Raw genomic sequence first — 13,089 nt, forward strand, 5'->3', positions numbered from 1 at the left:
ACAGTTGGTGAGAAACCAGCCTTTGGCATAGAACGGGTAACCAATTTTGTTTCCTCTATATTCTTCTGGACACACATCCAAACTTTTGTTGTTCATGTCGCTATTTGTAGTTAGTGGTTCTGATTTAGCATCAAGGCGTTTTGCAAGTTCTCCAACTTTGTTTACAAGTTCTGGTGAGGGTATACTTTTATGATCTAAGAGGAATCTCAGTTGGGAGTGGATTACGTGAAGCTCCTTTGCAAAGGAATCCCTCAGCCAGGTTGATTCAGTTGTTTTTACATTTGCCTTAGTATTTTCACTCTCTTTTGTTGTAGTCCCTCTCTCCTTTGTTATGTTATTACATAAACACGTCCTTATTTCCTCCTGGTTTTTCGCAGCTTTAAGTGAGGGTTGTAAAAATCTGAAGAGGTAACACGTTTAGTGTTAATAATGGAAATAACGGGATGTGGCTGATAGTGGGTATTTGAGCATTGCTATCATGTAAAGCATTATTAAAGTACCCCTGAGACGAAAATTAACCGTTTTACTTTGGCCTAAATTGTTTACATAACGTTTCATTGGGTCAACTTAAGACCCTTTTTGCTATTCGAAACTCAAAACAAACCTTCCATGACCAATGTTTAGCGCTTCAAATTGCTGAAAACATGTTCCAGCCGAGCCCGCCATTGTACAGCAGAAAAGGCTCAACAAACTTATGCTTTGCTTTGTGACAACTCTCTTTGTTCGCTGCACAGAGAGTCACACATATTACTTTTTTGAGAACTGTTTCGTTTTCAGTCGGGAAATTTCGACTTTGTTTGACTATGAATTGTCCCAGAAATCATCTGAAGCTTCTGTGGATAGTTTTGCGCCGACAAACGATGAATTTTTGCAATCCGAATAAAGATAAACACAGAACGGCACGGACTCCCCGAGTGGCTTTTGTGGTCGCATCGCTTTATCGCCTACGAACTGTATTTTTGCTTGTCGTAAGGGATTTTCCTTTTTTCTAAGAAATGATCTGGTGATTAGTAAAAATAGTTTTCGGTTATGGCTGATTGTGTATCCGAAGGCAGATATTGGGAATTTGTGAAAGCCATTTCCAAGCCATCAACGTGTTTGCCCACGATGCCAGAGTAATTTGCGTGTGTTTTACTATCAGTGGTTTGAGAGGTTCAAAGTGAACTCTGTTGTTGAGTTGCACTTTGGCCTCTTTTGTTTTTTCTGTCTTATTCATGATGACTATTGTTGTGTTACTTCGGTGAGGTTTAAAGCAGAGTTTGTTTCAACTCTTTTAGAGCCGTGACCTCATTGCGTCACAAAGTATTTTTTGGCTTAGATGCGGTCTGCAAGTAGCGTTATAACAATTTTCCAAGTAGCTCTGAACGGCGATAGAAGACTAAACCGGTGGCATTGAGTTTGATATGAAACAGAAGTGGTTCTTTGTTTTGTCCGTGAAACAGAGGCGCTTTTGTCTTGCGAATAAATCTCGCAAAAGTTGGCCTGATTTTACATTCGTTTGTCAGGACCCTTTGATGGCACGCTGACTTGGCTGTCAGATGGTTGATAGTTTGAGAGGTTTGCTTGGAAATTTTCATTTTCTCGGTTTTTTGGTTGCAAGCCTACATTTTAAAGTGTTTCTACGCTCTGTGTCCTAGGCTGTTTGTTCTGCTTTCGCTGATATTAAAGCCAGCTTTTTTTAGAGTCAAAGCACGTAATTATATTTTTCATCTCTTTTGTATAAAAGTGAGCCCTTTGAGGTCAGAAATCTCAATCCTCAATTCGGCTATTTTATCATTCTTATTTACAATGTTCACCGAGTATTTCCTTTGTGTAAGTATTCTGCCAGAGAGTTGTTAAAGGTGGATATTGATCAGCTCAAATGTAAAGGTGACAAAACCCGTGGAGGTTCGTAGCCTTCGCTTTCGTCGAGATCGCACTGAGGACGGTTTTTCTTGTCCCTTCTCTTGAACGGTAAGCACTGAACCCGGCAGAATTCCTCGCCAAGATCGTTCAGAGTACACAGATCTCTCGAAACAGTCCTCCGAGAGGTGTCCGGAGTAGATCACAAATATTTCTGCAGGATTGAAGTTTACTCGCATCCGTTTTTCCCGCTCTGATCTATTTGCAAGGCTCCGATGCAGAGAAATACCTGCAGCATGGTCTGCACGATTACTTCAACTTTGAATTACGCATCGATGCCTCGTCATTTTTGTTTAGTTTTTGTAAGAATAGAGTAAGGCACTCTGTTATGTTTGCTTGACATTTTGCCATGTGAGATTTTCGCGTTGAGCTTTTGACGTCACTTCCTCTAAGTCCTGCGATCAACTTCCAGAACATGATCAAATAATTTTATTAGGGACTTTAAGCAGTCAGGACGGCAACGCCACGGAAGACGTCGATTAAAAAATGAGTTTATACTTTTAGTTAGAATTTCGAAAGTGGCTGCATATGTTTACCGTCTCATAGGGCGCCAGAAGTCAAACTTAACATAACGCATAAAAGTAGCGTGGAGTTCCAAATGTAAATTAAAATAATTTGCCGCCGCGGTTTCGCTTCGCAGACGACGCAAATTTTGGTGATCTCACGTTGTTGTTTCGCAAAGAACGGCTAAGAAATGTACAAAGTTTTAATACCCACGTGCTGGGCTACTGTTCTGCCAATTAGATCTATTGTTTTTCCATGTTCTCGTTGCCGTAGCCGTCGGGGTTTGCTTAAAGTACCTATAGCGGACGCAAAATCGTGAACTTAACGGCCCGAATAAAGATATTTCTGGTGCTCAGTCTAGACTGGAATTTGGCAGAGTTGGTGAAGGAGACACAGTGAACACGAAAATAAAAAAAAAATGACATACGAAAATTTTGATCTCAGGGGCACTTTAAGAACTTGACTAAAACTTTTGGACTAGAACAGGCAGTCATCAGAAAAATCTTTCAATACTGACTTCACCACAATTACATTTTGATTTGAAATTTGGTACAAGTGTGACATAGGTGTAGCCACGGCTTCCACCAAGCAATCAAGGACTTCTTTATTCTAAAACTCACCTGTGCTTTGATGGAGTGAATACACGAAGCGATAAGAGTAACAAGGTAAAAGGGATCGCTGCAATGGACCAATAAATATACCTCCTGGCTGATGTGAACGCCATTAGCCCTTTTAATCAGTGCTGTGGAAGTAACGACAGAAAGATATGTCGGAATGTGTGGATATTGGTAACAATCTAATGTACTATGGTGAGTTTCGTTTTGTTAAACTTCCTGTTATCTATAGCCTGTTCCATGTTCTCAGGCAGTGGAAAGTAATGAAAAAGTGGATTTGCAAAAAAATGGCGTACACGATATGCGGAGGCCCGAATTAAAATACAAAAAGACAGACTCGTTTCCCCAATTCTTCTCCATCACCAAAAGTGTAGATTGCACATGCAGCCTGCCAAATAATATTAACAGCAACTAGCGAAAGGGAAAAGTGAAAAATCTGCATGGAGTACTTTGCGAATTCTCCTCTACGTTCGTGAATAAATCAGTGCGTCGTTAAAGGGAAAGTACGGTCTAGAAAAAGTTTACCTGTATCAAAACTTCCTTGCTTGCATTGTCCGAACTGGATTCATTTGAGCTAAAAGCGTTTTAGTTGCGAACAATTCCGTTTCAAAAGTCGGCATTTTTAAATTGAGATCCGCCATCTTTGTTATGACGAAACTATGACGTAGCAATAGTCAAGCATGCTAAATTACATCGCTGCTGAAGTGGACGTAAACAAGGAAAACAGCGGCGAGGAGAGCGCTACTTAATAAATTCTCGACCTGGATTTTAATCCAGCCGAGAGGGTGTAATACATCTATTTATGTTTCAAACGAAACATGGCTCGTCTTCAGGGAAAGGAGATACCTTTGTTGAGGAGAAAGAGAGAGAAAGTCAGGAAAATAAGTTTCAAAAAGAAACGTCAGCGCGCTCAGTCGCTCACGTCTTGGAAATCGCGAGTGGTTCTCTTGCGGTGACTGTCCAGAGAAACCTACGGAAACTGAGAAAGTATCCTCCTAAGAATTAAATGTACTAGGAAACCCACCGTCGCAATTTCAAAGGTGAAGGATTTTTCCTCAAACAAATCCAAGCTGTGGAGTGATAGTTATTTTGCTAAAGAAGACCGCAGTGCCCGCGACGGATTCATTTCACATTGCTACTCGGAATGAGACTAATTATTTTTGCAGTTACAGGAACCCAGCTTCGGTGTATAACTAAACACGAGCCATGTGGAACCAAAATCAGCCCCAGTTGGTATGCAACAAGTTAGAAATGATAGACTTGAAGATCATTCTTCGTAAATAGCGAAAAAATTGATTAGAAACATTTAGTTACCAAAATTAACGCAGACAAAAGGCAGAAGTTAATTGTTACGAATCAAATTTTGTTTTGTTTCAGCATTCACCTTTAATTTGGAATGGTCTTATTATCTTTATTGCTTAGAATTAGCCTCAAAGCAGTATTTTTCATTCTGAAGTGTTTGAAACATAGCGACTTGTCAGAGGTAGAGCTGTGTTATTTTCCACATGCGCCAGAAAGTCGCCTCTGCCATACAGTCAGTGTTAACATTAGAAATTACATCAATACGACTGAAGCTAAAATGAAACTTTCGATTTAATTCTGAAAGCATAAGCACTGCATAATTACGTCAAGCAGTTGCTTAGAAGACTTAAAATATTTTCATATTATTTTTATCGTGTCCAATCGATATGACAGAGTGAAATGTGGGCGCCTGCCTAACGAAGGATAATTTGTATTTGTCGCAAACGTGTCTGTCTTGATTATTTGCAGGCAATGTCATTTAGTTTTTGTTCGTAGGAGAATGCGACTGGTTGGGTAAAGAAAATTTACTCGGTGGACTCCATCCTCGGAGACCCAGGGGCTGTAGGTCGATTTCAAGTTAGGGCATGAAGAGCCCCTGGGGACATTGTCTTACAAGACTAGTTCCAAACGATCGCAATCGTTCTGCCATCTGATTGATGCCACAAAATCTTTGTGTTTTTCTGCCCAATCAGAGTGAAGTGTGCTTTAGAGTCCTTTCGTGTGTTTTCACACGGACATATACTAGTAGCTCAGTTGCTCACTATGTTTGTTTGGACCGTGCGACGGAGATTTGCTTGAGGTGAAAAGTTTCAGTCTCAGCACACAATGTAAGAGAAATCGATCAGATTGTCCGCGAAAATCTTACCGGAAATTATACTAAATACTTTCGCAGGTATCACTAGAGAACGTGTTTTAAAGTTTGCGAGATTTGTATACAACACGATGGTTGCAGTCATTGATATGTCGCTTTAAACGTTGAACGAGATTTAAAAGCTTAAAACTTTCTATATTTTTTGCATAATTTGCTGAGACTTTGCCAATCCAGTGAAGTGATTTCGTCGCACGGGCTACGCAGGTATGTCGAGCAACTGGCGCTTTCGCCTACGTAGCTTTCTGCTTTCTGCTTTCAGTGCGCGCCAAAATCTAATCTTAGTAGTAAAGTCGTTCACAATACGGCAGAGAACGTTAAGTTCGTTGACGACCTCCAGCAAGTGCTAACTGAGAAAGCTTAGCTGTGTTTCCGGTTAGCTAAGTAAAATCTGAACAAAAACTTATTAACGAGAACATCGTGGGAAGGAGAGATGTTTTCGGGCAGTTACCGAAGGAGTTTGGAAAGAGTTTAATCTTTCAACTGCTGTCTAGAGTGTTGAAATTCTTGAGCTAGGAAGGCCTCAGATTCTCTTCTAGTCCCTTGGTCATTGTCATTTCACCTCTTCTGTCGATTGTTGAAGACCAAGATAAATAACTTTGATCATTGGAAATCGATCCGATGCTGTTTTCAATGGGAAAAACAAAACCAAAGACCAAGAAATATTGGATGGAAAGGGCGGGTTTGCTTTATTGCAAATGTCAGCTTAGTAGTACAGGGTCATCTACCCACATCTAATAAGCAAAAGTTTCCACGCTTAGCTTTTCTCTTTTTTCAAGCGAAGATGATATTTGATTTTGGCACGCACAGAAAGTTGCGCAAGTACCAGTTGCTCGACATACCTGCGTGGTCCGTGCGACGAAATAACTTCACGGATCGGCAAAGTTTCAGTCACAGCAAATTATGCATAAAATCTAGAAAGATTTAAGCTTTAAGTCTCGTTTAACGTTTAAACCGACATATCAATGACTGCAACCATCGTGTTTTATACAAACCTCGCAAACTTTAAAACACGTTCTCTAGTGATACCTGCGAAAGTATTCAGTATAACTTCCGGTAAGATTTTCGCATACAATCTGATCGATTTCTCTTACATTGTGTGCTGAGACTGAAACTTTTCACCTCAAGCGAATCTCCGTCGCACGGTCCGAACAAACATAGTGAGCAACTGAGCTACTAGTATATGTCCGTGTTAAAACACACGAAAGGACTCTAAAGCACACTTCACTCTGATTGGGCAGAAAAACACAAAGATTTTGTGGCACCAATCAGATGGCAGAACGACTGCGATCGTTTGGAACTAGTCTTGTAAGACAATGTCCCCAGGGGCTCTTCATGCCCTAACTTGAAATCGACCCACAGCCCCTGGGTCTCCGAGGATGGGTGGACTCATAACAGACTTAGGAAAGACAAGATATGTTTATACCCTGCTTGGAAAAGCGCACGATGTTGGAAATCGGCTTTGGTCAAGGGTGGCGACTGAGAATTCACCACATACGGTATGCCACCATTTCGAGTTTCAATTTATTCGCTTACAACAAGAAAAAGATTTACATGCCTGTATATCTTGCTGGAAGTCTTCGTTGTCGCAGTTCTGAGGTTTTGCAGAGTTTGCCAAACGTCCTCGCGAGTTAATAGGGAGCTTTAGCAACGACGACGGCGACGGCAACGAAAACGTCGTGTCGAAATCTAACTTTTCGTTTTTGTAACTCTTTCGAGGTTATTCCGATGTGTTTTACTTGGAAAATGCTGGCGAACTATTCAGGGACTATATCACTACGAACGGCGTTAAAGTAAGGAGAAAGAAATAAAAATTAACCGTCATGCGCTTTTTTAACGAGAAAACCTAAAGTTTGGTTATTTCACGTTGTTGTTTTGCCGAGAACGGCAAAGAAATGTGCCAAAATGTTAAACGCACGTGCAGGGCGATTGTTTTTGCTCATTAAGCCTATTATTTTCTGCCGTTCTCGTTGCCGTAGCCGTCGTCGTTGCTAAAGCTCCCTATTAGGGACTTTAAGATGCCTGGACGGCTGACCTCGAGGACGGTAATATTAGGCGCGGAGGACTGGGCCGAAACCGACGTTCTTGGCAAGAAACTTTCTACGTTAAGGAGCGGGTTGTTTGAACGGAGGACGGCAGCGAGCCTGAAGTTTCTAGCACTATTCGTAAATCATGGTATCTTTTAAAAAGACTCACGAAATGACTGTTATTGCTTACGCAGAAAAGCTACTGACCGACGAAGAGTTCCTGTTTCTTTACGAAGCTAATAAGTCAGTTAATTTAGAGCTGCCTTACTACGAGTACGAAGAATTTAACTTATGGCTGAACATTTATGGTGAATAGCAGTAATTTACGTGACACATGAAGTGGGCAAAATAATTCTGGAAAAAAGCCAGAAAATTCAATTTCATTCAAGTTTAGTTGACATATTCACCATCACTGCGAAGGACAGCAAACAAACACTCATTTGCGACGGTATTTTACACTTCAATTTTTTAACTTTTGTTTATCAAAACAAGAAATAACAGTAAGGACAGCCTTGTCATTTGAAAAATAATGAATTTTAAAAGAAATGCTCGTCAAATGTGCTTACGTTCACTTGTGGACGGCAAAACTCCAATGGCAGATATTAGATCTGAGCCCGCGTGAAAGCGGTTTTGTTCAAAGGTGCATGGAATCGAGGCACTTGGGCTAAAGGCTTTGTAAATTCTCAAAGGTATCACTGTATTTTTCATAACAACTCGCATTTTCCGCTATTTTTTTAATTTTATCGAAAATCCCGAGCATTCAAAAGGCAAAGATAGCAATGGCTACACCTTGTATTGCATTAGGATGCAACAACTGGAGCGATAAACCACATTGCAAGCATCTTTCGTGGCATTCGCTGCAACTGAACAAGAAACTTCTGGCGACTTGGCTAGTCAAGATCAAACGGGAAAACACGCCCGTAAGTAAAAATTCCTTTTATAGAGTGAACATTTTGAAAAGTAAGGCTTTTCCAAGTCACATGCTGGCCGGAAAGCAAGACTTAAGTCAGACTCAGTTCCGACAATATTCAGTTTTCTCCGAACAGAAAACCAAAAGGAAGGCTCCGAAGGAAGACGTTCGATTGATGATGACTTTCCGGCCAGCATATGACTTGGAAAACCATTCCTTTCAAAATGTTCACTGCATTAAAAGGAATTTTTACTCACTGGCGTGAGTTGTTAATCAGTGCATAGTTAGTAGAGGAGACTACCTCTACTAACTATGTTCAGTGGCAGTGAATGCCACGAAAGATGCTTTCAATGTGAGTTACCGCTCCGGTTGTTGCATCCGAATGCAATACAATGTCTAACCATTGCTATCTTTGCCTTTTGAATGCTTCAGATTGTCGAGAAAGGTAAAAAAAAGCGTAAAATGCGAGTTGTTTTGAAATATACAGTGATACCTTTGAGAATTTACCAAGCCTGTGACCCAAGTGCCTCGATTGCGTGCATCTTTAAACAAAACCGCTTTTACGCGGGCTCAGATCTAATATCTGCCATTCTGAAGTCCTCGACAACAACTGGACGGCAACACGTGTTGTGCAGACATGCGCAATACAGTCTACACGTGTAAAATTACTTCCGGTCAGCCGTCCTATGAAACAGCCGTCCAGGTATCTTAAAGTCCCTAATAATTTTCGCCGGCTAACTTATCTTTAATATTTCACTTTCCGGTAGCTTGTGGAGGCTTACACGTTTTCCTTTTGAATTTTAGTATGTATTTTGACTTTCAACCACACGATAGGCTCGATTTCTAGCCGTACTTCGGGAACCGGGGCCCACGCTCCTCCCCGGGGAGGAACGAAAAAGAACGGACGCGAGAGAGTGGCAGAAATCGAGCCTAACCGGACGACAGTTCACCTCATTTCAACTATCAGGAGTGTTAGAAATTGTCTTCACAGAGGTCAAACAGGTCAACAAGGACAAAGCGCCGAACAATGTTTGACTATTGCTACGTCACAACTGACGTAATATCCAAGATGGCATTTTTCTAACCACGAAAGTTGTAAAAATGGGCAATTTCAAAGCGCTCTTGTCGCTAATACAAAGCAAAGTGGACAAAATGGCAGTTCTTTTCGAACTCCTGAGGAAAAAGTCTTCTAATTGAGATAAACTTTTTCTAGACCGTACTTTCCCTTTAAGGCCATAAAGTACAAAAGTAATTTGAAATATTAGCTGGCGCTGTAGTTGTAATGACATGTACTGTACATAAGGTGTAATCAATGTGCATTGTCGATGAGTAATTCGAATGCGTGACAAGACACTTAACTGAACGGAAATACACGTGGGAAATGTCAATCTTTTTTCGATGGTCTATTTGCGAGGTAGGAAAAATTGATCCGAATATTTTGGTTAAGTTTTAATCATCCAACGTCAAAATGGCACATAACCTTTATCACAGGTTTGTAGGTGAAAAAAAAAAAAAAAAAACAAGCAAACAAACAAACAAACAGACGAAAAAGACTCCAGTATCACTCTCGCAAAAGGTTTTAGCGTGCAGTTCATATCGTAAACATGCCTGAAACTTCAGGACTTTTTCTGTTGTGAAAACGAAACGAAACGAAACTGGGCAAGATATAACGAAACTAAAGGAATGATGCCAACATATTTTCTAATAAGGTAAAGAGTCACAAGGATTTTGGTGTAATCGTGAACTGATAACAAGGATTTTTATCCATTTCGCAAAGTAGTAATTTAGGAAGACTAACTATTTTGCGAAATCGACCATTTACACCCCTGCGGTGACAACGTGACTTCTTTCTTGTCACAAAAATACATTTAAACATTACAAGTTAGTATATCACCTAAATAAAGAATTAAGAAATAGGCGGATTAAAAAAAGATTAAAAAATAAGAGGTGACCAAAATCTTAGTACGTTAGATTAATACCAACCAAAAACATATTGTGTGACGCGAGAATGGCAACATTGTTACCGCCCGCTGAGTGAAAATAGTATGCCTGCCCACATGTAGCAATATTTAATCCTTTTGTGATTTATATTTGATTTAGACTATTTTACTTTTAAATTTAAACTTCATATCCAAAATTTATTTAAATTTGAAAAATATTTATTTATCTCGTTTTCCATTTAAATCTGAGCTTTTGAAATGTCTTTTAAACTTTCAAACTCTTATGTAAACTTACGAATTTGTGTTTGATTTAAACTACGTCACTAGCTCACATGTTCATCATCGGCGGCCATTTTGTTTTGCGGGATTTCTGAACGATTTCGATTTGCTTCGATTCCTTGGCCTCTCTTGATATTGCCGTTGGGTTGCTGGAAAGGAATTATATAAGCGTCACCAATCTGAACGAGCATTTCTAAAATGGCTGAAGGGGGAGAGACAGTTTTGAAATATGCGCGCGTTGGAGAGATCCGAGGAAATAAATGCAGGAATTCAGCACGAAATTGTAGGATGATGGTGTTGTAGTTGCACCTGTTGAAGTGGCTCACAGCATGGAAATCACTGATTTTGTATTTTCTAAGGTTAATGTAATCAGGCCATCAAGGCAAGCTGGACTTGACATTTACAGTGAAGTTCTAACACTAGTTGTTCAAAAAATGTGAAGAATTCCTGTGATTCATACTAATCAACCATCAGGCAGGAGGCTAGTGTAATCTTTTGTCTGACAATAAGAGAGTGGAGCATTATAAATATCAACAAAAATATTCTGAACAAGAAATGTCACAGATACCCAGGAAAGGAACAAGCATCATGATTTTACTCACTTTATACTGTTAGTCAGTTTATTTGCCATAAGCTATTCATCAAGTGTTATGATTTTGTGATACTTCATATACTTGCTTGTGTAGTGAAATCATTCATTTTTTTTGACCAAGTTATCCGACTGGAATATGTTGAAGTAAAAAAAATCTGTGACATAATGTTTGGTAGTGACATAACCACCCTATTTTTACATTGACAAGTGGCAGTTGCTTGTTTAGGGTTATTATTTCTTTGTCATAGTTTCAAATAAATTGAAGGGAATAAGTAAAAAATGTACATATGATTTGAATGATTCATTAAGTATATAATGTTAGAGTAGTTTTAAAACTAATAAAACATGAACTGCAAATTAGTTGGTTTATCCAGGTAGTTTTAATTTCAAAAGTCATTGATCAATCATGGTATTACCTATACTAACAGCAAAATCCAAGTCCAAATCAAAATAAAAAATACTTAAAGACTGTTTGGGTGAAAAAAGTGTTTTCACTATCCTTCTGATGCATAAGTATACAAATTTCAATACATGAACACAATACGTTTCAGCTGTGACTGAGAGTGGCTTCAGGCAAGGAAACCAGTGATTAATACCAAACCTTGAGACTAGCGACTGTTGCAATAGGAACTGATTGTCTATAATTCGAGGTGTGACTTGATTGACCCACACCTACAAGGGCTAATATACCATATCTTATATACAACTGCATGCATGATTTTAGATGTATGAAATAAACTTCTTGTTTTGAAACTGAAAGCTCTCTACTCTGGATCTACCATGCAAAACAAAACAGTGACTTACTGGTACTCAATAAAGTGGCATAATCTGTTTGTAAAGGGAAAATCAAGTTATAATATAGTGAAGCTTGCTCTGAATGAATCCTTAAACCTAACTTCAAAGTAATTACATTACTAGTCAGTCATGTCTCTTCAGAGTACTAAAAGCATAAGGCGCATTTTTAGTTGTATATTAATGTAGGTACCATGATATCAAATTGTTCCGAAATGAGTGTTTGCAGAGGCAAGATCGTAACCCCGAAAAAGGCTTTGCTCCTCTGGCAAAGGGGATGTCAGGGAATCAATGGGCAGGATTAAAACATTGCTGCAGGTATGTGCTGTTAGAAGGTATCCATAGGGAATACCCTCCGATGAGTCTGCAGTGCACCCTGAATAAACATTGAGTAACACATGATCAAACAAAAAATCTCTAGAGTACAATGCATGGCAAGTGTACCAGATAAACAGTACTAACGCCAAAACACCACACAACAGTTAAACATTGACTGTCTTTTCAATAAAATGCATCCCAATACCTAGTGCTAAAATTGCTTATTTACTGTCTAATAGCTTTCAGCTTCTTTCCCTCCCTTCCTCCCTCTTTGCCAAAGCAAAAATTGTTCAATACTATATGAGACCCTTCATGCGGAAAAGGAGCTTAAGGATTTTACTTTGAAACATGAAAATTATTTCAAAATCACAGTTTATGTGTAGCCAGAATTAATGTACACAGCAAATGGCTACTAACAGCACCAATTTCACTGTTCAACACTGATCATAGTGATCCAGAGTACATCTAAATTGCTCCATATTCAAAAAGCAGCACAATTTAATTATTGAAAAGTGTTTTCTCTTAGGTAACATGTGGATCCCTCTTGAGAGAATTTAAGGGACACTGAATTGAGAAGCACTCTTGCAGCAAGCTTCTGTGTTGTTGGCCTTATTATATGAAACATTACTGGCACTTTCTGAAGGATCTTGAAAAACCCAAACATATCCAGTCCTCATTGCAGATTGACAATGCAATGGTTGTTCACTGATGTCACCAATTCTTCAACGACACTGAGCGGTAAGAAAGTTGGTAACTGTCCATTTTGCAGGAGAGCAATATCCATTATGATGCCCACATAAAAATAGTCATCAGAAAGATGTTTTCTGAGGCTGTGGTCAAAATACTTCTCATTGATTACCAAATTCATAAGGTAGATCCATTTTTTACATGGCTCACCTAGATTTCTTGCTATTTCTCCCATAAAATTCACCTCAAATGCACTATGGAAATTTGCCATGGATAAAAGCTCTGTGAAAGTTGTCTTTAAAATGTCATGTCTGTCTGTGCAAATGTGGTTCGTTTCCCCTTAATTCAGATTCA

General features: G+C 39.3%; 1 protein-coding gene across 2 annotated transcripts in view; it reads right to left on the reverse strand.

The window, feature by feature from the left end:
* The window catches only part of LOC148732256 (uncharacterized), a 42,416-nt gene that overhangs the window by 2,217 nt on the left and 27,110 nt on the right, over positions 1-13,089 (reverse strand). For both annotated transcript variants that reach the window (XM_088757100.1, XM_088757099.1), the window contains 2 exons: positions 3,027-3,148; positions 1-400 (listed from right to left, as the gene is read on the reverse strand). The exon at positions 1-400 is cut by the window's left edge and continues 2,217 nt beyond it. In XM_088757100.1, coding sequence (XP_088613226.1) covers positions 1-400; positions 3,027-3,130 — 504 coding nt within the window. In that variant the 5' untranslated portion in view covers positions 3,131-3,148. The remainder of the gene's footprint in view (positions 401-3,026; positions 3,149-13,089) is intronic.

This window comes from Stylophora pistillata, chromosome 4 (assembly GCF_964205215.1).
Source record: "Stylophora pistillata chromosome 4, jaStyPist1.2, whole genome shotgun sequence".
NCBI classification, from domain to species: Eukaryota; Metazoa; Cnidaria; class Anthozoa; order Scleractinia; family Pocilloporidae; genus Stylophora; species Stylophora pistillata.